Below are 27,547 nucleotides of genomic sequence, written 5' to 3'. Positions count from 1 at the left end.
CACAATCCCTCCATCCCTCCATCCATCCCTCCCCCCCGTCTTCATATGTGGTCCCCTCCTTCCCACCCTCATCCCAACCTTACCCTTGGCCTACGCGATCTGAAAAGGCCGACCGAATGGTAGCAAGACCGGGGAACCTCTACATCAAGCGCGCTACCTCGAAGATCCCTGTGGGTTGGCTTTTGACTGGCTTGGCCCTTGGCCTTGGTAGATGGCTTTGCTGGACTTGAGCCTTGATGGATATTAAGGATCCCAGAGAACCTCGATGCTGTTCGGACAGAGAAAACGGCCTGCTCGTGCCATTATTCTATCCTTGTTTCCCATCTCTCCATTTACACTACTGCTGTCATCCTCTCCCTCAATAGTTGCCCATACTAATCTTTCCGAACTTCTACTATTCACCTTTCAGACCCTGGTCTTGATCAATCTTGGTCGCATACCTCCCTCCGTACCCATCTATCAAAAATACATCCCTCCTGCGTTTTTGTTTCTCTCTTCTCCATCTTGCACCTTATTCTCATACTCCTCCATCAGCCCATCCTTGATTCTTGTATCAACATCAGGAGCGTCGAACCAAGCCCAACTCTCTTGGGCAATCCCGATCCATTTCGACGACCATCGCTCCCTTCTCTACCTTGGTCCTTCGTATCACACACAATTGTCGTCTCTTTTGAGCATTTCAAAGTAGCACCCATAGGCCGTCTTCTTGCCGCCTCTTTTAACTTGGGAAGCCAATTCCCAAACCTGCGCTTTGATGGCTGAATTCGCACATGTGCGTCAGGCCGGGCAGCCCTATGGCGCCGTGGACCCTCATATACTTCGCCAGTCCGGCGCCCAACATCACTCAGCCTTCTCCTTGTATCCTGGGCCCGAGTCGGGCCCCGGGGAATGGCAAATGGGCGACTACATGGCTCAGGCCTTGCTCAACTACGCCCACCCCCACGCGAACCCGCACCATTTCCCCCAAGGCAACACTTATACCCACGAGACTGGGACACAGGAAAGCAGCCGTGCCAACCATCAGCATCGCCATCACCAGCAGCACCATCAGCACCGCCCGCAGAAAAAGAAGAGACGGCCGGACCGGCGTAGCGGCAGCGGCAGCGGCAGCGGCAACGGCAACGGCAACGGTAACAGCAACGGCAACAACAGCAACAGCAATGCTCACGAGTACACCTTTCCACATCACCAGGGTGCCGACCAAATCAACTTGAGTACCTCGTCAGCTCCGACCTCGACCCCCATCGACGCCACTGCTCTGGATCACGAAGGTCCACCTGCCGCGCCGCCGCCACCGCCCGCCAGGGGACGACAACAATCCTCCAGCCGCCGGGGTCGACCTCGGAAAGTATCCTCCCCGCCGCCCTCCACCACCTCCACCACCTCCACCGCCTCCACCGCCTCCACCACCCAGAACACGGCAAGCCACGGGCCCAAGCCCCTGGCCCCCAAAGACCACAGTCAACATAAGCGGCGGGCTTCGTCGCCCGATGATGCTCCTCGTCGTTCCTCCAACGCCAGCACCTCGACGGCAACCACCACCAGCAGCAGCAGCAACAACAACAACAACAGGCCTGGCGAGACGACGCCTCCAGACTCGCCCGCCGAAGAAGCCGCCAGCACCAGGGAGGAGAAGAAGGCCCGTCTCCGCCTCCGCAACCGCCAGGCCGCCCACAAATGCCGCCTCCGCAAGCAGCGCAGCATCGCCGACTTGCAGACCCAGGAGGCGGCCGCCGAGGCCATCCACCAGGCTCTCGCCAACGAGGCGTCCATGCTGCGCGGCGAGGTATTGATGCTCAAGTCCATGATCCTGCAGCACGGGAGCTGCGACTGCCCATTCATTCAGGACTACATTAGTAGTTCTGCCGCCAAATTGACGGCCACCCAGCAACAGCACGAACAACAACAGCAGCAGCAGCAGCAACAGCAGCAGGAGCAGAACAAGAGGCTGCGCAAGTATAGTACCGGAAGTGTCATTACGACCGCCGGTCCTCCTGACGGGGCATCATTCGCCTCGTCCCTCTCCTCTGTCGCTTCGTCTCCTGGCTACTCTTCCCCCGGCGACTTCCCACGAGAAGACGACGACGGCGGCAAGTCAACCGCGGCTATTATGCGCCGGCCGCACGATAGTGCTAGTGCTAGTGCTAGTGCTTCTGCCGATGCCAATGCGATTGTTGAGGTTGAGGATGGCTTCTCCACCGGCGGTGCCTGGGCCGGTGGCGGCGACGGCGACATGGGTTTCGGCTACCTCGCCGTCGGACAGGGGGAGGGAGACGCGCGTCATGATGGTGTGGGCGTGGGCGACAACGACATGCGCATGTCGACGGATCCTACCGTTCCACGATTGACCGCCACTGCTTAAAAGTTAAAAAAGTTGGGAGGTTGGGAGATGAGGAACATTCGTTACCAGCGACTTCTCGTGATGCGCTTTCCCCCACCTTCGTTTCTATTTTCTTTTTCATGTTCTTCTTCTTTTTTTCTTATTGCGCTGTGATACTGGCGTTGGCTAGGAGCGGGGGAAATTGTCCAATCATTTCTACTTTTATTGTATCACAAGGTGAGGCGGCTTCGCGACCATGACATGACGGTTCGGGACCACGAAAACATGATACTTGGCGGTGGTGCAGAGGAGGGGGCCAAAAACAGGGGGAATCTACGGGGAGTAGAAAAGGGCGGTGGATGGGAGGCATCATTCACCTCCCTCCCCTCACAGCTTGTTACCTGTATTCCCGAGCAAAACAAAAGGATTTGTGGGATATATGCTATATGGCCATGCCACCTCGTACTCACACACCGTCACTGAGCATATCTTTTGACCTTCAATCCTTTCCAGCCGGGCGCGTTCAGTTCCCCATGCCCCCCACGGTCGGGCCCCTGCAGTTATACCGGATAACCTCCTTGATGCATATCTTCGTGGGATTATGGTCAGCACGTAACAGTTTCCATGCCGGCCAAAAAAAAAAAGAAAAAAAAAAAAAAAGATAAGAGGGGGGAAAGGTGGTTCGTCTCCAGCCAGGTATCGGCGACTGGGCCGCCGTCCTCACTCACCGGCGCCCTCGGCTCGCGTCGGATACCGGTGGAACGCCTCTTCACCAAGCCCATCGTGGACAAAATCGATCCACATGATCCTCCTCAGCCGCTTCTTCGCCTGGTCCCACGACGAGCCGAGATACGGCGGCGCCAAGCCAGACAGCCTCGCCGCCAGCTCCTCGTCGCCGTCCGGGTCGAAGACGGAGATGAAGCCGATGACGAGGACCCAGGCGAACACGTGGTTCTCGTCGTCGTGGGCCGGCTCGAAGGCCAGGCAGGCGGCGCGCAGCTGCGAGGCGAGGTGCGGGTACCGCATCTTCACGTAGGGGATGCGCAGGAGGAGGATGGTCATGTAGGCCAGCAGGGCGAGGCGGAGGAGCTCGAGCAGGGGCGGCTGGTCGGGGGGGAATTCGCGGAGGAGGAGGCGGTACTGGATGGAGGTGAGGAGGTCCTGGAAGACGCGGGGGTCCATTTTCTGGCCGGATTGGAAGAGGAAGTTGGAGAGCTGGGAGAAGTCCTGCAGGTCGCGCAGGATGTTGTACAGCTTCAGGTCGAGCGGCTTGACCAGACGGCGGACCTGGTGGCTGGGGCCGGGGAGGTCGGGTCGTAGGCGGGCCAGGGCGGGGGACGAGTCGAAGAAGGAGTCCCAGGAGATGGTGTCCTCGAAGAAGCGCGGCTTGGATCCTTCGCAGATGGCGATGCCCAAGTCTACTCTGTATTCGTTTACGTGTTAGTAAGAGGGGAAAAGAAGAAAAAAAGGAAAAAAAGGAAAAGGAAAAGGAAAAGGAAAAGGAAAAGGAAAAGGAAAAGGAAAAGGAAAAGGAAAAGAAAAAGGAACCCCCCCCCAAAATGCATGGCTTCACTAGTCGAGGCAACTCACCGACAAATCTTGACCTGAAGTTGCTGGTTGTGGTTAAAAGACTGAATCCCCCCGCGCAGCTTGACGATCTGCTGGAGCCCAGCCGCATGAGCCTGCGCGGCGGCACTGTCGCCCATGGCCTCCCCCAGCATGGCCATGCTCATGATAACGGCGGCGGTGGAGTCGGCCAGGGCCAGCTCCTTGTCGGCGAGCCGCGCATTGAGGAGCTTGATGGTCTTGAGGACATGGTAGCTGGTCATCTTGTCGGGCGGACGGCCGGCCAGGGCGTCGTAGAAGCTGTAGACGGTGTACAGGACGGAGTGCAGGTAGGCGGCGTCTTCGAGCATCCAGTAGAACCAGTGGGTCCTGGTGACGTCGAAATGGCAGCACAGCTCCATGGGATACATTACCTCCTTGATGGTTCCGAAGACTAAAGGCGGATGGGTGTGACAGGCGTCATGGGTTAGGAGAGTGGGCAGAGAGAAAGCTTGAAAAGGAGAGGACGACGTGGAAGACAGCTAGACGAGAGTGGAGGTCCCACTTACAGTCGGTGAGCACACGGAGGGAGGAAGAGTCGAGCTCTTCGGCAAATTTGACGGTATTGAGATCGTTCAGAGAGTAAGGAAGGAGGCGGGAATGCCTGGGTAGGAGGTCGATGTCGGTGGATGAAGTTGTTGCTTCATCTGACGAGAGACTGCTGGCCGTGCTGTCCTCTGTTACATCCGTGGCACCGGAATCACAGGAGGACGGTGACGGTGTAGGCAAGGCCGGGACAGAATCAGGACCAGTGGAACAGGAGATCCACGAGTCGGGGAGCTCGGCATGCGGTCTCCTGCGGGTATTCTTCCCTCGCATGACATGGCTGCGGATGAGTTTCCTGTCGGCTGCTGTTGGGGTTCCCTTCGGGCCGGCCACGACGAAAGCAAACTGGGTTTTGGTTTTCGGCTCTGTGGTTGTGGTTGTGGTTGTGGTTGTGGTTGTGGTTGTAGGTCTCTGGATAGACCGCGGCAGGGCACTGGCACCGGGAGGATGCGATGTCATACCGGCAGGCCGGCCGGGCCGGTTGCCAGTGGCCATGTGGCTCGTTCTACTGGGACGTGGATCTTGGCCACGTCAATAATGCTTCAAATTAATTGCTACTTCTCGTAATAATTGGGCAACGGGCGGCGGACGGGCAAGGTCAACAGAGTGGGCTTGATGGAGATGTGGGAGGAGGGAGAAGACGCGGGATAAAGCTGGGCGCTCTGGGGAGTAATGCCGTCGTGTCTGTCGTATCTGCCGTATGCAGGTAGGGTAGTCAGCTAGACAGTACTATGCAGAGTAAACCAAGAAGACGGTGTAGTGTAATTAGAGAGTATCCAAGGTAGCAGGAAAAGATCAACAGGGAATGACAAGTTCGAAGGTGGGCAAAAGAACCCAAACAGCCATCAGCCCTGTCGCTTGTCACTTGTCACTGAGCGGTTTGATTATCTAATCCAGCCCGTCAGTCGAGTGATAGGTGATAGGTGGACTTGTGCCGCCAAGAACTAGATCATAAACCTTATCGGGATTAGGGCCAAGCGGCGAGGGGTCTAGGCATCGTTTAGGCAGCACTGGTAGTGGGTCGCTCCCCATAGCGGGCTCGGCGTTACATACCTTAGGTACCTAAGTACGTACCGGACTGTGGGTTAGCCACAAGCCAAGCCACGATTGCTTAACTAAAAGGGACATTGGTCGTTTCCCCTTTAGGTCATCAGTCGAAGTCTTGGCAAGACATCTTCGACCTCGTGCCGGGCTGCGTGCACCGCGTTCATCTGATTCTTTCCCGGGACTCCGTTCTGACTCCAGGGGGAAATGCGACAATGCGGCCATATTGGTGCCTGTTCGGCTTATGGCCACTTATATGGCATGCTTGTGTGAGCTGTGCAGTGCAACCCAAGGCTCTCAGTATGGCGCGGCCGCGCGACAGACGACTCATCTATCGTTGCTATAAAGCCCATCGAGAGCCCTCTCTTGATTCTTCTGGGATGGGTTCCTGATATCACATCAGCAACTACAATACTCTTCGATACCCCCGGTCCGACTTTGGTGCATCACCCCGTAGGGCCCGTACTTCACTGAGCCTTGCACCATGACGACCGCTTCCTCCAGCCTCCCTCGTCTCCCCCAAGGCTATCTGAGTCTATTCCGCAGCTCACAATGCACAAAGCCCCAGTTCCCACCCAAGGATACTGACCTCTCAGGGCAAACCGCCATCATCTCCGGCGCCAACGCCGGCCTCGGCCTCCAATGCGCCCGTTTGCTCCTGGACCTGAAGCTCTCCCACCTCATCCTGGCCAGCCGGTCCCTCGAGCGCGGGAACGCCGCCGCCAAGTCCCTCCGCGAAAACCACCCCCAAGCCACCGTAGAAGTCGAAGTCTGGGCCCTCGACATGGCCTCCTACCCGTCCATCCAGGACTTCGCGCGCCGTTGCGGCACGCTGCCCCGCCTCGACCTGGTCATCCTCAACGCCGGCCTCGTCAACCCGACCTTCGAGCTGGCCCCCACCGGCCACGAGGAGATGTTCCAGGTGAACTACCTCTCCACCGTTTTCCTGTCCATGCTCCTCCTCCCCGTGCTCGCCGAGAAGGCCCCGCAGGGCGCCCCCGGCCGGCTGACCGTCGTCAGCTCGGGTCTGTCCATGCACGCCAAGTTTGCCGAGCACGCGGCCGATCCCTTGTTCCCGGCTTTCGGCAAGCAGGCCGGCTTCGATCCCATGGAGCGCTACGCCACTACGAAGCTCCTACAGCACCTCTGGGCTTACAGGCTTGCGGACTTTGTCAGCGCCGACGACGTTGTCGTCAATCTGGTCGACCCGGGGTTCTGCAAGGGGACGGATCTGCATCGGAATGCGTCTGGCGTGGTCAAGATTATCATTGCTTCTGTGAAGTCTCTTACTGGCAGGTCTCTCGAAGCCGGTGCCGCGACGTATATCGATGCGGCTGTGATCAAGGGCAAGGAAAGCCACGGAAGCTACGTGATGGATTGGAGGATTTTCCCGTGCGTCTTTTTCTTTCTTTCTTTTTTCCCTTTTCCTTTTCCTTTTCCTTTTGTCATTGCCCCGATGATTTGATCTCCACGTCTTACTAACGACTGCCAGCTACGGGGAATTCTTCTACACCCCTCACTGTAAAGAGGCAACCCGGAAATTGTGGGATGAGACTCTGGAGGCTCTCAGCTTTGCCGACGTCAAGAACATTCTGGCCGAGATGAAGGCGCGGAAACGAGACTGACATGACCCCTCTTTTTAATTTTGTGTTCTGGAATCACGGACAGCGAGAAGCCTGCTTGCTTTCGGATGGACGGAGCACTACTCCAGAATAATGTTCCCGGTAGGGGGGGTCAGATGAATAGTGTAAGAGCTTCGAATTTGATAATCAGACACACATCCAATATTTACTACTATTTACGTTGAAATAAACAAGCCCTAGTCGGAATAATGATTCTCGTAACTTGAAGAACTTGAACATTCGCGTTGGGATGTTTGCCCCCCTAAGCTGAACTATGGAGGCAGAACCTGACGGACTACTGAATATACGAAGTAAGATTTGAATTAGTCCGTACGAGGTTATACGGAGTACCATTGAGCTTGATGAGAAAGCCTCGTATATCTATCTCAACTGTGAGGCTTGACGTGGCTAAACGATATATCCCAAAATCCAGCCCCCGATGGCGCCCAGGTCTCTTACACGACAAACCCTCTATCTTAACCTTTTTGCCGAACCTTGATGTTGCCGGCGGGAATATGTTGGTCGTTCTATAAAGGAGGGCGCACTCGAAGCCCCCCCTTTTTCTCCCCTTTTCTCCCTTTTTCGCCCCTTTTACTCATGGCACGCCTCTGACCACCCCGTTACAGCACGAGAACCCAGCGTAACGACAGCGCTTACCAGGCAAACTCATTCAACCGAACAACCCACACACACACACACACACACACGCACTTCCGAAAGAATGCGTTTCGACGTTACCATCGTCGGCGTCTTCGCCGGCCTCGCAGCGGCCGCTCCGGCCGTCGTACCCATTGTTCGCGACTGCACCGGCGCGAAGGCCGCGGGCGTTCCCAGGTGCCGCGACCCCAACGAACTCGGGGGGATCCTCCCGCCCCATGCTGCGATGCTTAAGACCCGTCCCGACAACGAGCCTCGGTTCCGCGAGCAGGATTCTGTTGCCGACCTCGGAGACCGCACGGAGAAAGAGGAGGCCGGGGACAAGAAGGAGGCCGGGGAAAAGCAAGAGGTCAAGGAGAAGACGAAAAACGAACCACGCGGGTTAACCTCGATAGTGCAGAAAGCATGGCGAAAATGGGCCGACTGGATCGGGCGCATGAAGAAGCAACATTTCGCCAAGAAGAAGAAGGCTATAGAGAAGAGACAGAAGGCCAACGAGGAGAAGGCTATGGAGAAGAGGGAGGTTGCGGATGAAGAGATGCCCATGCTACTGCCGCCGCCCTACACAGGAAAAGTTGTCAACGAGGCCAACGGGGAGGAGGACAACAAAGCCAACGGGAAGAAGGACAACAAGAAAGAGGAGACTACGGATGGCCAATATGGAAGGTTCAACTATTATTTAATTCCCAACGAGGAACAGTGGAAGATCCACGGGATCCCGAAGGATACCAAGGCCAAGGAGGAGCGGGATACACGAAAGACGGACAAGGCCCCGCAGGAGGAGCAGGTCGGCAAGGCCAAGTGGTCCAGGGACGCGTTCGCCGCCTGGTTGGCCAACGGCAAGCCGGGCCACATGGACCAACCATGCCCAAAGTGCCCCCCCAACTACAACGTTACCGCCGTGAGGAACAGCGTGGACGAGAAACGCATGCAGGACGCGTTCAAGGCGTTGGCCCAGTACGACGACAACGAGAAACCGGAAACGGAGAACAACAGACCGGCGGGGAAGCGGCACAAGCCCAAGGACAAGCGCCCCCACGAGCTGGTCAGGTACCGGCTGCTCAGGCGCCCCGACCAGCGTCTTGAGGCGGCGGCGGGGGCCCAGGAGCGCACCGAGGCCGCCGCCAGCAAAACCGACGACCAGGGCGACGCAGGAACGACGCGCGCCGGGGCCAAAGTCCGGCGGGTCAAGCGTGCTGACTTCCGCCCTCCACGGTTTTATGGGGAGGACGATCACCCCCATTACGGGTGGAAGTGGAAGGACAAGAAGCAACAATACTCCAAGGACCTCATGCAGTACAAGGAGCCCTGTCTTACTCCAGAGGAGAGACAGGTATTGGAGCAGGGCTTAACGGTACCGGAGCAGTGGGGCGTGAAGGAGGCCCGGCTAGAGAGGAAGCGTACCGGGACAAGTCAGGGGGACAAGACTAGGTACATCGAGAAAGGCAAGGCTGCAGCGGACAGATACGACGCTGCCTGGTCGAAGCTGAAGCTCATCCTGCACGAGAGGGCGCAGATGAGACGGTTCGCGGAGATTGCGAAGAAAGAGGAGGCCAGGAAGAAGGAAAAGGAGCGCGCCGAGGCGGCCGAGAAGGAGAAGAAGTGCGATGGCACCGAGGCTAAGGAGAAGGAGAAGGAGAAGGAGAAGGAGAAGGAGAAGGAGAAGAAAAAGTGCACCGAGGCTGCCAAGGAGGAGCAGAAGAAGTGCGCCGAGGCTGCTGACGAGAAGGAGAAGCAGTGCGCCGAGGCTGCTAAGAAGGAGGAGGAGAAGAAGAGGGCCAAGAAGGAGGAGGAGGACGCCGAGGCTGCTGCCCAGAAGGAGAAGCAGGCGTATCTCGAGGCCGTCGAGAGGGACTATCTGGACTATCTCAACGCCGCCGAGAGGGACTATCTGGACTATTTCGACGACGTTGAGCAGGAGTGCGTCAGGGTCAAGAATGAGAAGAAGCGCATGAAGGAGGCCGGGAGGGCGCCCGAGCCGAGGCCGAGGCCATGCAGCAGCGCCCCGGCGCGACGGAGGAGGGAACTGAAGGTGTCTAAGACCAACGCCGGACCGACTAGGATCGGGGACGACGAACACCGTCCCTCTGTCCCGGTCGGTGGTGGTGGTCTCGACGCTATGATTTTGTAATCAGCATGAACGGTGGTCAGATTGTCCGTCGACGTGATTTTTCTCCGCTTCTATCCAAGGAATCCTTGAAGTGAATTTGCAAGAGGGTTGAGATTGTTAAGGGGTGGATGAAAAGGGGGCGACTTGCCAGAGACGGGACAAGATTCCAGATAATCTCAACAACACAGATTCAGTTAGCTCACTCACTCATCCTGGCTCGACTACCCTGGTGATGTTGTGTTAGTAGACTTTCTCGTTCATGCCCTCTTCCTCTCTCTCTCACCTCAGCGTCATAACAATCGTGCATTAATAAAGACGGTATCTACAACGTCACGGCCGGAATCCCTCCTCCGACGCCGCATCAGAAACGTTTCCATGTCCATAACCCATGTCGAGCACTCGAGAACGCTCAGTCGACACTTCCTCTCCCCTGCGTAAATAGTTCAGTTCAATTCATGTTGAGATATGGGTATGCAGTCCGACGCCGGCCTTATGCAACTCCGGTCTCCCCCCAACGGGGCCGCCGAGTTTCCCGCGAAAGAAGCCTGGTATAAACTGCTGGGCTCTTTTGAGCCATCGCATATGATCGACGGCTTCTCCTCTCCTCGGCCCTTCGTTTTCTTCCCCCTTATTACGGTCGAGCGAACCCTTGCTTGGCCTGAGAGTTGTCAGTACAATGACAAAAAATAAAGCAAAAACATGATCGACATGGTCGAAACAGAACCCACGGCAGAGGGAGACATAAAAAGGTCGGAATATTCTCACCTTCATCTGCTCAATCCGTGCCTTCAGCTGACTCGTCACCTCAGCAGCCCGCTTCCAGCTTTCCACCCCCCCAGCAGCAGCAGCAGCCGCCGCAGCGCCCCCACCGCCAACACCGCCGTTGTAGCCGGCGCCGCTTGACCCCGAGCTGACTGCCGTGTGAGACGGCTCCCGCATGTTGTCGTCGACGGGGGTGGCCACGGCACTCCGGAATCCCCTAGCCGGACTGCCCCGTCCCGACGCCCCCCCATAACGGAGGTCGGGGCTGAGCTTCGACCGGTGGTAATGACCTTCCCCGTTCTCCTTCTCCTCGGAGAGCGTGCTGGCGAAACTCATGCGGTTCCGACTACCGGAGGCCCCGTAGGAATGATCCCTATAAATGCCCACGTCGTCATGAGTCGGCGACGAGATGCCTGATCGTCACGGTTAGCAGATAAAGCGAGGGGGGGTATGCGCATCGCTGAACGAATCAAGGAGGGGAAAAAAAGGGGAAAAAAAGAAGAAAAAACGAAAAGAAAAGAAAAGAAACAAAAAAGGAAAAAAAGGAAAAAAAGAAAAAAGAAAAAAAGAAAAAAGACTGCTGCTTACTTGGACTTGTCATGCCAGCCCTGGAAGCCAGGCCCTCAGCATTATTAAGCGCCCTCTTCAACCTGTCCAGCTCGCGCCTCAGCCGCTCATTGACCTGCTCGGTCGCCTCGGCATCGCTCCTCGCCCGGACCAGCTGCGTCTCCTTGGCCTTGATGCTCAGGACGTCGCGCGTGTGGTCCTCGATCAGGCCGGCGTTCTGGTTCTTGAGCTCCTGGATTTCCGAGAGGAACTTGTTCCGCTCGTGTCGCATCTCCTCCACCTGCCGGGTCAGCCGCTCGTTCGCGGCGCGCAGCTCCTCCAGCTCGGCCCTTTCCACGGCCGTGAGCCCGCTGGACGGCGGGGGCGAGGCGGGGGGCATTTGTACCGGCGCAGGGGTCGGTTTGGCTAGTGACCGGCCGGCCAGACCGCCGCGACCGAGTCCGAGACGGGGTTGAGCTAATGGCGGGGCGGCGGCGGCGGCGGCTGCAGGGGCCGGATCGTCGTCTGGCATGATCGGTCGGCGGGGTGATGCGGCGCCTGGGCCCGCAAGGCGCTTCTGGGGCGCCTTCAGTCCGGCAAGACCGGACGATTTCGGCATTCCGAGTTTGCCTGCCCCCCCCGGCGCCGATCTCGACGTCGGCTGTGGCGCGAGGGGCGCACTCTCTTGCGCAGCAACAGGCGGGCTCGGACTCGAGGGGGGCATGATGGGTTTCTTCGGGCCGCCGGCTGGCTTCCTCGCTCCTCCGACCGCCCTCTTCGGACCACCGGCGGCAGGGGGAGGCCTGGCTGCGGGAGGGGGCGGCTTCGGCTTCTCTTTGGCCTTGACCTCGGCGGTGTCGAAGAATTCCTTGATTTTGTTCTTGCGAATGTCGTCGAGCCCTTCCAGATGCGGGTTCATGGCCCGGTCTCCGACAATCTTCATGACGGTGCCGAGGATTTCGGCGCCACCGGATCGCAGACCCTCGCTCCCCTCGGACAAGAGCTTCTTGCCCGACTCGACGATGGAGCCAATCTCGGCTTTGCTGGGCACGGTGCGGGTGGCCCGAAGACATCGGATGAGGAACTTCATGGTCCCCTCCTTGACCTGAGGGTTCTTGTGGCCGAGGAACGAGGTGATATCCTCCAAGCATTCCGACAGGCTGGTGGCGAGGAAAACCTGGTCCAAGGCAGCGCCGAGTGCCTCGGCCACCGTCTGCTTCTTCTCCTTCAGACGCTCCATGACGGGGCCCATGACGACGGACCGGTGTTTGCCGTAGGCACTACGCAGGCCCTTGGCGAGCACTTGGATACATTGGGCGGCCTGGGTGACGACGGCGACGTTGGCATCCTTCATAGACTTGGCCAGGCCTCGGTTGATCTCGTTGAAATCGCCGTCCTTGATACGCGGCACGTTCAGGGCGGCGTATAGACCTTCGAGGGCCTCTTTGCGGTCCTTCCACTTGGAGGAAGCCAGGTTGTCGTGGAAATTGGGGGGGATCTTGGCAGTGACGTCTTGGGGTTCGGCCAGATCAAAGGCGTCGACCTCGGCCGGCTCCTCGTCCCCCCCCTCGGGGCCGGCTCCTTCGGCTTCCCCTTCGGCAGGGGGAGGGGCCCGGGCCATGGCTTCTTGTTGGGAGCGGAGGAAGCGCTCCTGCTTCGGCGCGGGCTCGGCCTTGACCTTTTCAAACTGGGCTTCGAGGTCGGACTGCTGGGTGGGCTTCAGGTCTCCCCAGAACATGGGCTTCATGGCGTCGCGAAGCCATCGGTAGAACTCGACGGCAAGGCTCTGGGCAGCGGCTCGCACGTTCTTGTCGGCGTGGCCAAAGGCTTTCGGCAAGGCCTTGAGCACGGGTTTCGGATCGGCCGTCTTGCAACCGTAGCTGTGGTAGATGGTGACGAGGGCGTTGAGGGTGGCGGCCACGACCTTGGGCTGCTTGTTCGACAGGGCGGGGAGCAACTCTTCGATGACGGGACCCGGTGCGTCGACGTCGATCAGGAGGAGGAGGGCCTTCAGAGCGGACTCCTTGGCTGCGGCGCGCGTCGACGGTAAGCCCTTCTCGACGAGGGGAACGACGGTTTGGTTTCGCGTCCTCGTCCCATGTTCCTTGCCTCCGAACTCGAGGAAGGCGCAGTAGGCGGCGAGACCCTCTTGTTGAGCGGCGACGTTGGAATCTGCAACGGCGCCTTTCCATAGGCTGGAGTCTTGTAGGAAAGGTCGGAAAACTTCAGCGTATTGGTCGGCGGTGGCAGCGAACTGCTTGGCGCCATCTTCGTAGGCTTCTTTGCGAACTTTCCATACCTGAGAGAGAAGATGTTTGGTGAGGGACCGTCTTTTTCCGGCAGGGAGATTGGGAGGGCACACAGCGTGGGGGGGGGGAGATGGGGGGGAAGGGGGGCGGGGGCGGGGGAGGACGCAAGGTGGAAGGGGTACAGAACAGCATGGAAGCCAGGATACATACCTTGTGCACCCACCGGTCGGTCAGGGGCAAGGAGCTAAAGTCCGGCTCGTCACCCATCTGGGCGGTATTCCCAAGGAAGGGACGGCGTGTTTTAAAGCGGAATCGAGAGAGGAGAGGAGGGGGAGGGGTGTGGTTGCGGTTGCGGTTGCGGTTGCGGGTGTGGGCGCTCTGGTCGTCGTCGCAGAACTGTTGGCGTTCGAAGGCTGGTTTCTTGATTAGCCGGCAAAGCGACGAAAAGCAAAGGCGGAATGTGCTGCCAACTTGACGGCGACGCATTTTTGGGAGAATCAAGGCCAAGCACCACAAGAATCATGACGGAGTGTGTGAGGGAGGGGGGTAGTGGTAGTGGTAGTGGTATTGGTAACGGTAACGGCAGCGACAGCGACAGCGACAGCGGCAACGCCAGAGAGAGCATATAGCATACCAGTGGGACAGAAGACGCGCCTGGCAGAGAAAGAAGACCCAACAGAGAAATCGGTCGATCACAGAGGTCTAGTGGTCAGGTTGGCGGTAGACCCTGTAACCTGTAACCTGTGAATCTCGTCGACCTCCAGGCGGAATGGTTCTGGTTCTGGTTATGGCTCTAGGCGTTGCAGGCGGCGACAAAGAGCAATGCGGTGATGCGGTGATGCGGGTTTCTTCTTTCTGGGTAGAAGACTTGTCGAAGCTTGTAGAAGAGGGAGGCAGCGAAGGCATTCGTGATGGACGACAGACGATGGATAATAGGAGGAAGGTCTGAGTCTGAGGTCTGGGCCAATAATGGTCGTGGTCTAAGGTAGAGTCAACGAACAGTGAACGTCGGGCTGCCAAAAAGTCGAGAGACGGTGTGGGGTTTGGACTTTGACCGTGTTGACCGGTGTTGGCAGGTGAAGTGGTCCAGGTCGGTCGTGGTTGCCCCGATCAACAACCTTGACTGATAAGATACAGATAAGATACGGATAAGATAGGTACCTCACTTCAGTACCTTACCTTACCTAAAGGTACACTACCATGGGGGCTAGCTACCTGAGTGTGCCCCGCCCGCCGTTCTAGCGGTTGGTGTGTGGTTGGTTCAGTGGGGTTTCACCTGAAGCGATGCCTGTTTTAGCGAGTTTTCAGGTACTGAAGCTCTGACGACCACACGAAGTCTCCCCCCCTTTTTTTCTCCCCCTGTGTCTTCCAGCACTCCAGTCGTCGAGTCGACCTTAATGGCGGGGCATCGACAAAATCACCCCCTAAGCAACCCAACCAACCCTTTCTTTCCATCTTCAGTCTGACCCAACACGCCTTTTTTGCCCTTTTTGCCTTTTGCTGCCTTTTTTTTGCCTTTCTCAACCTCTTCTTTGCATCGTTTCGCAATCCAGCGTTCAGAATATGCACTTGAACGTCATGACATTACGACTACAACTACCTACCAGTATTTTCGCTTCGTCAACTTAATATCATCTTGTCGCCTCTTCCCCTGTCGCCTCTTCCCCTGTCGCCTCTTCCCCTGTCGCACTCGGGAATTTTTGTTGCCCTGGGTGCTTGCGCCGTAGGACCGGACACACCAATTTACCGACCAGCTTCGATTCGACTTGGACCTCAACCACACGACACGGCCATTGCATTTCAGTTCATCTTGGACCTGTTTGCGCTCCTCGTCACCTCGACTGCCGATAGCCTCCCCTGTTCAAGTCGGAGTCTCCTTTTCCCCGAATCGAGTCCCCGACCCACGAAACTCGGCAGCTTTTTATTTTATTTTTCTTCCTTCTTTCCGCCATATCGTGACCCCAACCGATATAGAGATTGCAGGAACAAATAAACGAACGACCATAGGAGCAAATCCACCAAACAAAATTCGACACCCATTCGGGCCCCATATCTTCCTCCACCACTGACTGAATCCCCTCTCTTGGCTCTCCTGCTCTCCTGCTCGCTCGACCGGCGGCCAGCATGAGCCAAATCTTGACGCCCCGGCAAGCTGATGAGCTGCACGTCTTCCTCCCCCCCCCCCCAACGGCCCATCTCCCTGCACCTGTTTTGTCACCGCTTCTTTCTCTAACCCAACTCGCTCATACAGGCACAAAGCCATCATCGCCTACCTCACCTCGACCAACCTGCAAAAGACGGCTAGCACGCTCCGCGAGGAACTCAACATGGGCGATTCCTTCGATGAAGCCACCACCAAGAAATACGAGGGCCTACTAGAGAAGAAATGGACCAGCGTTGTGAGATTACAGAAAAAGGTGCGGCACTACCTTTTTTTTCCTTCCCGCCCCGCCCACCGGGTCATTTGCAATTGACACAGCTTCGCTTCGGCTTTGGGGTAGATCATGGAACTGGAGTCCCGAGTGGCCTCGTTACAATCCGAACTTGACAGTGCTACCCCGACATCTCTCTCCCGCCGAAACCAAGACCCCACCAGCTGGCTACCGAGGTCACCCGCCCGCCATACTCTTGAATCCCACCGCGAAGCCGTCACATGCGTAGCATTCCACCCCGTCTTTTCCTCGCTCGCCTCGGGCTCCGACGACTATACCATCAAGATCTGGGACTGGGAGCTGGGCGAGCTGGAACGGACAATCAAGGGCCACACCAACACCGTCCTCGACCTGGACTTTGGCGGTCCGAGGGGCGGCACCCTGCTGGCGTCCTGCTCCAACGACCTGACCATCAAGCTCTGGGACCCCTCCGACGGCTACAAGAACATCCGGACCCTACCCGGCCACGACCACAGCGTGAGCGGCGTGCGGTTCATCCCCAGCGGCGCCGCCGGCGCACCCAGCTCGGGGAACCTCCTCGTGTCGGCCAGCCGAGACAAGACCCTGAGGATATGGGACGTGTCGACGGGCTACTGCCTCAGGACCCTCAAGGGCCACGTCGACTGGGTGCGGGAAGTCTGCCCGTCCCCGGACGGCCGCTTCCTCCTCTCGGTCGGCGACGACAGGGTAGGCCGGCTGTGGGACATCAGCGCCGCCAACCCGGAAACCAAGCTGACCCTCGTCGGCCACGAGCACGTCCTCCTCTGCTGCGCCCTGGCCCCGCCGGCCTCGTACCCGCACCTCGCGCCGCTGGCCGGCCTGACCAGGCCGCCACCGGCGTCGAGCGCCGCCGAGTTCATGGCCACGGGCGGCCGCGACAAGACGATCAAGCTGTGGGACGCCCGCGGCAACTGCGTCAAGACCCTGGTCGGCCACGACAACTGGGTGCGCGCCCTCGTCTTCCACCCGGGCGGCAAGTACCTCCTCAGCGCGTCGGACGACTACACCGTGCGGTGCTGGGACCTCACGCAGGACGGCAGGTGCGTCAAGACTTTGTCGGGCGTCCACGGCCACTTTGTCTCCTGTCTTCGCTGGGCGCCGGGCATCGTGCGCGGGGAGGTGGCGGCGAACGGCGGTGGTGGTGGTGGTGGTGGCGGCGACGGGCCCAATGGGGTGAATGGGACGCCGAGCAAGAGTAGTGCGGCGGCGGCGGCGGCGGCCAAGACGACGGAACAGATGCGCTGTGTCATCGCCACGGGAAGTGTGGATATGAAAGTGCGCATCTTTGCGAACTAGACGAGTCGAGCGAAGGGAGACAGAGTTCGAAATTTGGAACAGATGCCGTGTGCTCCAGCTACGCCACTGTTGCTACAAAAGCCAGGTAATGATGGCCGCCTCTCTCGGCGACAAGAAAAGGAGAGCGAGGGCTGGATTGACGATGATGATATAGATTTACAAGCGGCGTCCGCGGCTGTTACATGACGGAATAGATACCCGCATACCCTATTATGCCAACTTTTCGCGTTTCCCGAGTTTTTAAACCCTTGGACGAGTATCCGTGACCAAGTCAATGAACGTCGCCTAGTGATACCGATGGAGTCGAGGGTTTTTCATGAAGTTAGTCCCGATAGAAGAAGCAATGGGGACACAAGGACCACCTGGAAGCCTTCAGAAGACGATCATACAGCAGAAAAAAAAGGAAGGGAAAGGAAGGGAAAAAAAAAACGCTGGTCTTGGCCATCTCTGTCCTGGGTATCCCCGTCTGCTTCTGCTTCTGCTTCCCTCTCCCCTCCCCGTCTCTATATTTTTCACCAATCCAAAGTTATCAGAAAGCTCTCACTCGGCGTGGTGCTTTCGCCTCAGAGTATGGCCCGTCAACAAAAACAACAAGTCATGATACAAACGTACGTGGTTATTACTCCACCATCCGATGGCCTTCTCTTTTTTTTCGCACACCCTTGATGCTTCGAACAAGGGCTTCTCTTCAGTCATGCCGTCTTCAAAGCCGTCCAAGCCGATTGTCGATTTCCGTAGCAAAAGACGAAAAACGAGCAGCGCCATGGAATGGTATCGACGCCTTACTTGACGTGAACCACGGTCCTGCCACTGCGATGGTAGGTGGCGAGCAGGGTGTCGCACTGGGAAAACGAGAAGGAAACATTTCACATTAGCTTTCCGCGCTGTTTTCAACCAGACAAAGGTGTCCCAAGGGAAAAAAGAAAAAGGGTAAAAGGGGAAAAGGGAAAGGAAAACGAGGAGGCCACGTATTCCTACAGCGCCTCCTCCCATGGGAAGCGGGTAATAGTGAGCCGCCGATATCGACCTACCTTTGCGCACTTGTGCGTCACGTCCTTGAGACGGGCAAAGAGGTAGGGGATGCAGCCCAGGCAGGAGAGGAAGCAGATGATGGCGGCGAGGCCGTGGGTGAAGCCTCCGGCCTGGAAGTCGATGACGGTCACGCCGTAGTGGTTGCAGGCCGGGCACACGACGTCGGTCTGCTGGTCCGTCAGGGAATGCAGCGGTGTACCCCTGGGCTGCTGCTGGCCGTACGGCTGCATGGGGTAGGAGCCGCCATGTGCCGGACCGGGAGCATAAGCGGGATGCGGACCTGGAGCGGGGGCGGACCGGTCTTGTTGTAGCGGCTCTTGAGCAATGGGGGGCGCGTTGGCGTCGGATGGGCCCGCGGCGTAGGCGGGGGGAGGAGCCTCGGCGGGATAGGGCTGGCTGGCTCGGGCGGCGGCGGCGGCTTTGGTATCGCTGGACATGGTTGGAGGGGGGTTGGGAGAGGAAGAGGAGCGGGTGTGTTGAGGGAACAAACAAGACGAGGCAAGCTAGCTAGCTGGTTGTTGGCTCGACGGGATGGGCTGAGTGTGGGAGATGGTGGGAGGAAAGGGGAGAAAGGAGTTGAGAAGAGAGGAACACAACACGGCAGGGCAGAGGAAAAAAGAGGAAGAAAAAAATTAATAATCATAATAATATGAGCAGCAAGGGGTTGGAGTAGGACGACAGCCAACGGAAGACAAGACCCTGGGCGTTGGCGAAGGGGTACGACATACAGGAAGCCATCCGGTTGGCACAAAGCTGTTATTTAAATCATTTTCAGAGACATGCACTGCTGCCCTGCCACGCAGTCTGCCGAGTCCAACGGAGGAGTGTACGCCGTGAGACCCCTGCAGGGCCGCATGAGGATGGAGAAGGGGACTGGAGGGCGTCTACAGCGTAGGAAAAAAAGAAAAAAAAAATTTGAGTGCCGAATGGCTGAGTTCAGGGTCTGACTGGGAATCTGCCTGTCCATCCGTCGCTGTCGTCGTCGTCGTCGTCGTGCTCAGTGTTGTCTTCTCCGATCTTCGCCGCCAACAGCTCAACTGTCAGAAATGTGACGCTGAACAAGATTCATGCCGAAAATAAAGACAAGTCTCGCGGCGAGCTTTCTTATTCGGCACTGAGCTTTACACGTATGGGCGGGCCAAGTAGGCCAATCCTCCTAACACGCATCATCCTCATCAAGACGAAGGGGTGAGAACGCAGCGCAACGGCTCGCTGCGTTCAGAACAGTGGCTCAGCATCATGGCAGTGAAACCATCCAAGGACTTTTAATCTTCATTCGTTCACTATTATATTTATTTATTCGTCAACTTTGTCTTCTACCTTGTCCTACCAACCGCAACCTGATCCTATCCGTCTCCTTTCTGGCTTTCTGGCCCCCCCCCCCTGACCGATCCTTGCCTCACTCTTATCTTTAATATCCACAGATCCCAAATTAGAAGCAACGAAAGAAAAGGATGACGACGACGCACCCCGCCAAGTGCAAGGTGCCCGTCAAGCAATCTTATCCGCCTTACAGTGCTCCATTCTCCTGATGCACGTCGTTTGATTGGCACCTGCTCGCCGGCCGCCAACGGGGACCGCTAATTGGGGAGGAAGGGATCTCGGAGTACGGTGTAATTACTGTCGGTCTTTTGTCTTTTGTCTTTTGTCTTTTGTCTTTTGTCTCTTGTCTCTTGTCTCTTGTTTCTTCTAAAAGGCTCCCAGTGTCGGGGGATAAACAACGTCCATCTCGGAATGCACTTGAAGCCGGTCCTATGGTACTCAAAAACAACATTGAACCACGCATTGGATAGGTGAAGACAAGAGCAGCTGAGTCGGATTCGACGGATCTGAACGGTAGCGTCCGTACTCCATTATAAAGCCTTCAAGTAGAGTCAAAAGGGGCAGACAGAGCGCTATTAGGTCCTACATAGACGAGTCTGATATTCAGGGGTAGAAAAAGCTCAACAAATCGTCTCCGACTCGAGCCTCTCCAGCAGAATAAGAACACAAACAACCAGTGCAACAACCCTGACTTGTCCTTCTTCTTTGTAAATAAAAAAAAAAAAGGCCCCTTATAATTAGGCATGTCAGCTTGTAATTTGGATTATTTACAACCACGACACCAGGGTATGGGGAAGGCGTGCGGATTACTTATAGACACCCACCAAGTCCTTGCAGCCCAAGGGCAACCAGGACATGGCCATGATACTCGGTATTTGATCAGCAAAACAACACAAAACAACACAACACGTTCACGAATCTAATTTCAACTCATTCGTTACTGTTACATGACCCCTCTCCCCGTCCCTCTCTAACCAGGGACACGATAATCCAAGGAACCGAGAAGAAAGAAAACGAAAGAAAAATCGAGAGTACACACATATATAATACAAATTGCAAAACTCTCCCTCGTGAATCCATACAAGAAAGACCTCCCGAACCCTCCCATTTCATAACAGCCCCTGAATCCAATCCCCCTCACCCAAAGTCCATCCCAACGTGTCTGTTCATTGCAAGTCATGTGCCCCGTTTCCTGGAAGAAAAAGCGCTGCTGCCGGTTCGGTTCGGGCCGGGCCAGGCCCAGCATTTTTTTTTCAACCCCTACGGTTTCTGCACCACAATTTCGTCCTCCTCCGGATCCTCGATGCTCGTCCGCCGCTTCGCCTCCACCGCAGCCTGCACTTTCTCGTCGCCCTCTTCTTCCGCTCCGGGAGAAGCAGCGGGGGCGCTCACACTACTACTACTCTTATCTTCTTCTTCCGCGCGCTTCTTCTTCTCCTCCTCCTCCTCCTCCTCCTCCCCGCCATTGCCGCCTTCCGTTTCCTTCCCCTTCCCATTGTCCCTGCCCTTGCCCTTGCCCTTATCCTCATCCTCATCCTTCACCTGTGCCTCCGTCTTCTCCTCCTTAGGGCCGAACGGCCACAGCCCCGTAAACGTCTTGGGGTACCCCGACGAAGACCCCGCCGCCGGCGGATGCACGGCAAGCGGCCTGAACAACACCTTCTCGGTCGGGTCCGTGCCAGGCGCCGGCTCGGCTTCCGGCATGGTGAAGTCGCCAAACTCGTCGTCCTCGTCCTCCGCGTCATCCTGGTCCGAGTCCGAGTCGCCCCCTCCTCCGAACCGATCGGTCTGACGCCGCCGGACCACGCCGCGCCACCACGAGCCGCGGACCGACGAACGCCACGGTCCGCCGGCACCCTCGCCCTCGCCCTCGTCATCGCTGTCCATGTCGTCGTCGCCGTCGTCGTCGTCTGCGAACGGGTTCCGGAGCCGTTCCCGAGCAGCCTCCCGGGACCCCGGCCTCCGGTTATCATCTCCGGCCCCCCCGCTGTTGCCTCCCTGGGCATCGCCGCCACTAGCATGATGCTGATTCTTCTGGTGCAGCGCCAGTCGCGCCGCAAGCTGCATGCGAGCACGGGAGGGGGGGATGTTCAGTGGAGGTGGAGGAGGCGGCGGCGGCGGAGGGATGGACGGCGGGTTCATGGAAGTCGACGAAGATTGGTTGTTGAGAGGCTCGGTGTATGCTCGGAACTGGATAGTGTGTCAGTTGATCCGGACCACGCTCGGCAAAACGGCAAAAACAGGAAGATGGGAAGGAAGGAACGTGAGGGGACATGCGCTACTCACCTCATTGTTCACATCCTCTTCGTTGTCTTCCGTGTCGTCGTCATCTTCGTCGCTCGAACTGCCAAACCCAGACATCAACGTGCCGGCACTGATAGCGAAAGGCCCGATCCCACCATTGCCATTGCCGCTATTCTCCGGCAGGTCCATGCCACCGTTGAGACCCGCCTCGGCAAGCGCACTGGAGCCACCACCGCCCTGAGAGCTCCCGCCAAACGATGGGCCCAGACCGGAGAACCCGGCTGACGGGAGGCCACCCCCGCCGGGCATGGCAGCTGCGCGCCCGCCGAGAGCGACCTCGGGCCGGACCCCGCCGAGGATGGCATTATCCCGCTCCCTCGTCTCTGCCAGCGCGCCTTCGACGTAGTTGATCCAGCTCTGGTCCATAACCCGGTCGAGGACCGTCTCCGAGAGCAGCTCGGGCGGGTGGCGCTCCGTGAATTTGACCACCTCTTCGGCAATCAGCGTCAAGTGGCCCATGTATCCCATGCGTGTCTTCCTCTTGGCCTGCGATTCGTCGCTCGCCAGCTGCCCATCGATTATAGCCTTTGTGATGTCCGCCGATTCGAACAAAGATACTGCCAGGGTCGGATTGAATCCTCTGTCCATGGGCCCGTTAAACACCTGCTGGACGATATCATAGACCACATTGTGCAGGAAGTTGTTCCAGGGGTAGGCGAAGAAGAAGGACTGATCAGATTGTTAGGACACGCTCATCCACGCCAAATAAAAGGGAGACGGGGGGAGAGAGAGAGAGAGAGAGAGAGAGAGAGAGAGGAAAAAAACCGAGTCGGTTGAACGTACAAGAATAATTGGGACTACGTTGTATTCCACAAACTGCATCTTCAAGTAATCACCCACCACTGCGGGAGGAGGATGAGGAGCCGGAGGAGCATGCGGGACTTCCGGTACATCTGGTGCCTCCGGTACCTCGGGGGCCAATGGAAGAGGACCAGAAAATACTGCAGCATCTTCGCCATCCTTGGAAGTCATTCGAGGGGGCTCAGGCGCCTCAGGCACCTCAGGTGCCTCGGGTGCCTCGGGTAGCTCGGGTGCGGCAGGCACCTCGGGGGCTTCAGGAACAAATGAAACCTCAGGCACTTCAGGCACTTCAGGGACTTGAGGAGCGTCCGATCCCTGGGAGACGGGCTGAATTTCCGGGACTGTGCGGGCTCCGGGGACCGCAGGAGACTCGGTGCTGGCTGAGGCTTCCTGTGTCTTCGGGGCTCCAGAGATCGCAGAAGGCTCAGCGGTCACTGAGGCTTCTGCCGCCTTCGGAGCTTCGTGGACCACAGGGAGCCAATTGCTGCCCGGGGCCTCTGGTGTCGTCTGGGAGACGTCGGGGGTATCGACCGCCATCGGCGTAGGTGTCTTCTTGTCCGTACTTTTCTCATCCTCGTGCGACTGAACGGCGGGTGCAGAAGAGTCGGAAAAGAGGGGCGCTGGGACCTCAGGCCCAGCCGGCGGAACAATCGAGGTGTCTGTGCTGGGCTTAGATTCAGTTGCAGCAACGGGTTTCTCCTCAGGGCTTTGTTCTCGTTTGGGTTCCGATTCCGGTTCCGGCTTTGGTTCCTGCTTTGGTTCCGGCTTTGGTTCCGCGACAAACGGGGGATTCACAGCCGAAGAACCCAGATCCTTCGCCTTGTCGCCGTCCTTCTCCTCCGTCGGTTTGGTCTCCGACTTTGTGTCACCAGCGGCGTCGACTCTCCCCGTGACCACGGTCGCGTTGGGCTGGACAGAGGCCTTTGTGTCGGGCTCCGACTCCGTCTTGATGTCCATAGGTTCCCGGGTAGTCCCCTCGTTCTCGTTCTTAGCTGCGAGATCCGACGGCGCTTCCGGCTTCGGCTCCCTGATTTCAGCCGGGTCTTGGGAACTGGGGGTCTTCTGTTTGGTGGGCGACAGGGGCGCGACCATGAGATCGGCATCTTCAAATTCCTGCTCGGTCATCTTGGCGTCGCTGACATGAAGCCTCGGCGAGCTCAGCGGCTCGTCGACAAAATCGCCGTCGTCCTTGTCGAGGAACGACGATGTAGCAGGAGCAGGTGCAGCTGGGATTTCTTCCTCGGCCTTGACAAACTCGTGGGAGGTGTCTTCGTTCATCTCGCGACTGGGCTCGACCTGCTCGAAACCGTCGTCGTCAGAAATATTGGTGACTTCCAACCTCCGACCCTCCTCGGGCGACGACTGGCTCATGTGCAGCGTCATGTCGTCAACTGATGTGGAATGAGCTTCCTCGCCACGGTTAGGTGAAAGCCTCCCTTCTCTTCTCAGACGATGGCGTTCAGCATCGCGGGCGGCGATCAACTCCTCGGAGCCGACCTCGTTCAACAAACCCATGTTGCTGCAGTGCAGAAGTTCGGCCATGAGCTCGCAGGTCTTGAAGCGGTCGAAGCCGAGCGGCTCGATCTTGTTGCCGAAGGTGGACACGGCCTTGGGCGTCTGGGCGGGGGCGCGCATGATCAGGTTGACAAAATCCGGGACATGTTGGGCGAAGAGACGAAGTAGGGTGCCCAGATAGATAGGGTCGCGACTGGAGGGAACGGAATTGGCCTCGCTGCCGACATCGGGATCATAGTCCGAGTTGTTCTTCCTGATGACTTCGATAACGATACCCACGCCCACGGTCAAGGGATTGCCACCATGCAGCATGAATTGGATGAGCTGTTCGATGCATGGCTGGGAGACCAGCTGCCTCGTCAATTCGTTGGGACCGATACATTGTTGGTCGTTCTGCGATGCGTTGGCTGAGATGGTGATGATGGCCTTGATGAAGTCACCGGCTGCTGTCTGAACAACCCAGTTGTTCTCGGGGCTGAGGAAGGCAAGGAGAGTCGGGACCAGGTCTTGAGAGTAAAGCCACTGTAAGAAAAAAAAAAGGCGAGAATGATTAGGATGAGTTTGCTGCAGAGACCGAGCGCAAGGAGATGGATGGAGGGAGGGACAGGAAAAAGGAAATGGTTTGGGGCAGAGGGCCTTACCTCGACAATGCCCTGGCCACCTTCGGTGCGGTCCAAGGCGACGATCTTGAGAAGGAGATCCATGATCATGGGACTCTCGACGTGGCGTGCTAAATGGGGAATGGCTTCAGGCAGCGACTTGAGAAGGTTCACCATCTCTTCCGTTTTCTTGTCGAACAGGGCTTCGTTGACCTTGGTGAAATAGCTGGCTTGTAGAGGATCGAGTGGCGTGGGCTGTTGGAGGAAGGTCCAGAATCGGCGAATGAGAGGTTCATTCTCGAGCAGAGCGTCGTAAATAGACCAAGTGTCGGAGGATAGGACCTCGGCAGCGATGTAGGCGTACCGATTGCGCTTCCTCTCTTGCTCTTCGTCGGCGCTGGCATCAGATTCCCTGGACGAGGCACGGGGCCGCGAAAAAGGCCGGAGGAGGCTCTTACCCTGGTTACCCTCTTCTTGGCCATCTTGATCATCGCCATCGTTCCCAGGAGATGCAACAGGCTCTAGCTTGGGAGCGACGACATATTCCAGCAGCTTTGCGAGGACGTCGTCCTGGCGGAGGTAGTCGATGAGCTTGGCATTATGTGACTTGAGTTCTTGGATGAGCTCGCCCTCGTCGAGGAGGTCTTCGATGGTAAAATCGGGTTTCTCGAGAATGGTGTCGATGGGGGAAATGTTGGCGTAGCCGCCAAATCTCCAGAACATGTTTGCGGATTCGCGTCTGCTTCTGCGCCTGTCGAATCTGTCGACTCGGGTAGGGCTACGTCACGGCAGCAGGGAACGCGTGCCTGCGCTTTCTCTTGGTAGACAATTGTATCTCCAACCAGTCGGGTGGACAGTCGACCATGCGAAGCTCGAAGCGTGGTTTGGCGAAGGGACTGACGAAAGAGCGGGAGTTGGAAGGCTGTCTATAGGTTCACGCCGAAAAACAGGGCAAAGGCAAAAAAGGAGTCGTGGGTATCGAAAGCGCTTCGTGGGCCGAGATCAAGGCTATGCATGGTAGAAGGTTGGGGTCAGCAACAGCTCTGGAAGAGGCAGGAAGTAGAACACGTTTGAAGCTTGCAGTGAGTGAGGCAAAATAGAGCATAGAGTGTCATGTGGTTTAAAGTATTAGCCGGTCGACTGCCTGCCTTTGTTGGCGTTGCTGGGGAGTGTACTCCGAAAGGCAGGGCAACAATCCGTAGAGCAGGAAAAGGGGAGAAAAGGTGCATGCAAGAAGCAGGAAGGGAGGAGAGGGGGAAGCAAAAACCATTGAGTGATGTGCGCTGTGGTGGTGATTTTGCGATTGTCATTATAGGCAAGGCCCAAAGGTGGAGGAGTGAAATGCCCACACCAGGCCAAAGTAAAGCTCATAGCTCACCCTCAAGGCCAAAGCTAAAGCAATACCACTAGTGCATGGAAACAGGAAAATTACATATGGGAACTGCCAGACAAGGAGATGTGGAGGCTCAGAGAGAACAGGCGACAACAACAACGACAGCGACAACAACGACAGCGACAACAACGACAGCGACAACAACAACGACAGCGACAACAACAACGACAACGACAACGACAACAACAACAAGAAAACAAAAAGAGCCCTTGCAGGCATACGTACAAATGGGAAAGCTGTGTTGTACAATAAGAATCGTTGTTGCCATGGATCACTTGGCCAGAAGCGAAGGCGTCGTCGGCAACCGGCAGTGAGAAGTTGACGTCGACGTCAACGTCGTTTTTGCAGTCAGGATCGATCCGAGTATACGAATAGGCAGGAGTTTCGTCGTCGGCTCGGTTCGGCTCGGTTCAGTTCGGTTCTCTTTTCTACGGTTGTATTCGTAGAGGCGACGTCGTCACGAGTGTTTTGGAAGTGTATTCGTCGAGTGGGTGTGTGGAAGGAATGTCAAATGACACGCATCGAGTCATAGGAGGGAAAAGGGGAGGAGGGTGAAGATGCGGGTCCTCCGACAGGTGGCGCCGACTCGACTGGAGAAGGGACGACGGAGGTCGATGGTCGGCGGTCGGTGGTCGGTGGTCGGTTGGAACACAATGCTAATTAAGGTACGGAGTATACGGCGAAGGTTGTGAATGGCTCTAAAAGGGTTGAGGGTTATGCTACGGTTCATCGTTGGATGGAGGATCCCAAGTCCCAACCTCGGAATTCTTTCTTCAGCCTGGGGCCACGCAACAGATCTGATGACTAATGACTGATGGGAGGTGACTTTCTCTGTCGGGCGTTACTTCGTAATTATTTCGTAGTGCGTCAAGGATCCATAGGTGTGTACCTACGGTCTACCTTAAGCACAAGGCGCGAATTAGGTAAGACGAGATAAGACGGCGAAAATCTCCTGCCCTTATCAGAGGTATCGAGAATAGGCACCTAAGGTAACCAAATCGTCATTACATAATTACACGTGTTGCCCTGATTACGTACTCAGCTTTGTCCGTAACAAAGATCTCGGCAGGTGTTAAAATTAGTAATGACAAAACCCCCCTCTTTTGCTGTCCGCTCCAGGGCCTGCGGATATCTTCGACTGGAATTTATCCCCACCATTCAGCTACCTTTCAGGCAACTGAGAGAATCACAATCCAAACGGAGTCTCCAATGAAAACAAAAACAGCCTACACCTTCTAGGTCAGGTCGTTGGCTGTGAAGAGTGCTATTTTCTGGGACTAATATTGTTCCAGTGGTGGATTGGAATCCACGCTCCTCAATGACCTGACGAAGCTGCGATGGTCCAGGGGATGTCTGACGCCCCTTCACACCCCGGCCTCCCAGACTGGTCA

At 57.1% G+C, this 27,547-nt stretch overlaps 8 protein-coding genes across 8 annotated transcripts; 4 read left to right on the top strand and 4 right to left on the bottom strand.

Moving 5' to 3' along the window:
• Positions 1-116: 116 nt before the first annotated feature.
• Positions 117-2,362, top strand: SODALDRAFT_360664 (hypothetical protein; the record flags this gene model as incomplete). Its single annotated transcript, XM_028614297.1, has 4 exons — positions 117-207; positions 281-364; positions 410-684; positions 782-2,362. 4 exons carry the CDS (start codon positions 117-119, stop codon positions 2,360-2,362), a joined length of 2,031 nt encoding a protein of 676 aa, XP_028466115.1.
• A 180-nt stretch (positions 2,363-2,542) lies between these two features.
• On the bottom strand, positions 2,543-5,846 carry SODALDRAFT_360663 (hypothetical protein; the record flags this gene model as incomplete). The annotated part of the gene is made up of 8 exons (XM_028614296.1): positions 2,543-2,653; positions 2,795-2,909; positions 3,045-3,743; positions 3,911-4,319; positions 4,435-4,976; positions 5,030-5,164; positions 5,644-5,663; positions 5,730-5,846. The coding sequence occupies 8 exons, from the start codon at positions 5,844-5,846 to the stop codon at positions 2,543-2,545; spliced, it is 2,148 nt and encodes a 715-aa protein (XP_028466114.1).
• On the top strand, positions 5,683-7,298 carry SODALDRAFT_334075 (NAD(P)-binding protein). Its single transcript, XM_028612125.1, has 2 exons — positions 5,683-6,907; positions 7,008-7,298. Exons 1-2 carry the CDS (start codon positions 6,000-6,002, stop codon positions 7,138-7,140), a joined length of 1,041 nt encoding a protein of 346 aa, XP_028466113.1. The 5' UTR covers positions 5,683-5,999; the 3' UTR covers positions 7,141-7,298.
• A 3,237-nt stretch (positions 7,299-10,535) lies between these two features.
• Positions 10,536-13,728, bottom strand: SODALDRAFT_340463 (ARM repeat-containing protein; the record flags this gene model as incomplete). The annotated part of the gene is made up of 4 exons (XM_028612951.1): positions 10,536-10,562; positions 10,670-11,079; positions 11,255-13,511; positions 13,672-13,728. The coding sequence occupies 4 exons, from the start codon at positions 13,726-13,728 to the stop codon at positions 10,536-10,538; spliced, it is 2,751 nt and encodes a 916-aa protein (XP_028466112.1).
• Positions 13,729-15,266: 1,538 nt separating this feature from the next.
• SODALDRAFT_186073 (nuclear distribution protein nudF) lies at positions 15,267-17,372 on the top strand. Its single transcript, XM_028607094.1, has 4 exons — positions 15,267-15,627; positions 15,713-15,878; positions 15,963-17,274; positions 17,344-17,372. The coding sequence occupies exons 1-3, from the start codon at positions 15,617-15,619 to the stop codon at positions 17,187-17,189; spliced, it is 1,404 nt and encodes a 467-aa protein (XP_028466111.1). The 5' UTR covers positions 15,267-15,616; the 3' UTR covers positions 17,190-17,274; positions 17,344-17,372.
• A 277-nt stretch (positions 17,373-17,649) lies between these two features.
• Positions 17,650-18,925, bottom strand: SODALDRAFT_334069 (hypothetical protein). The gene is made up of 2 exons (XM_028612124.1): positions 18,221-18,925; positions 17,650-18,031 (listed from the first exon to the last, which is right to left on the bottom strand). Exons 1-2 carry the CDS (start codon positions 18,656-18,658, stop codon positions 17,972-17,974), a joined length of 498 nt encoding a protein of 165 aa, XP_028466110.1. The 5' UTR covers positions 18,659-18,925; the 3' UTR covers positions 17,650-17,971.
• Positions 18,734-20,423, top strand: SODALDRAFT_379489 (hypothetical protein; the record flags this gene model as incomplete). Its single annotated transcript, XM_028615050.1, has 7 exons — positions 18,734-19,112; positions 19,162-19,260; positions 19,402-19,466; positions 19,658-19,705; positions 20,015-20,062; positions 20,189-20,251; positions 20,382-20,423. The coding sequence occupies exons 1-7, from the start codon at positions 19,001-19,003 to the stop codon at positions 20,421-20,423; spliced, it is 477 nt and encodes a 158-aa protein (XP_028466109.1). The 5' UTR covers positions 18,734-19,000.
• A 212-nt stretch (positions 20,424-20,635) lies between these two features.
• SODALDRAFT_186142 (SAPS-domain-containing protein) lies at positions 20,636-25,649 on the bottom strand. The gene is made up of 4 exons (XM_028607095.1): positions 24,806-25,649; positions 22,632-24,686; positions 21,831-22,517; positions 20,636-21,734 (listed from the first exon to the last, which is right to left on the bottom strand). The coding sequence occupies exons 1-4, from the start codon at positions 25,484-25,486 to the stop codon at positions 20,805-20,807; spliced, it is 4,353 nt and encodes a 1,450-aa protein (XP_028466108.1). The 5' UTR covers positions 25,487-25,649; the 3' UTR covers positions 20,636-20,804.
• Positions 25,650-27,547: the final 1,898 nt, after the last annotated feature.

This window comes from Sodiomyces alkalinus (assembly GCF_003711515.1).
Source record: "Sodiomyces alkalinus F11 unplaced genomic scaffold SODALscaffold_6, whole genome shotgun sequence".
Classification (NCBI taxonomy): Eukaryota; Fungi; Ascomycota; class Sordariomycetes; order Glomerellales; family Plectosphaerellaceae; genus Sodiomyces; species Sodiomyces alkalinus.
The sequence above is the reverse complement of the archived record's forward strand: the minus strand, read 5'-3'. Positions and strand labels throughout refer to the sequence as shown.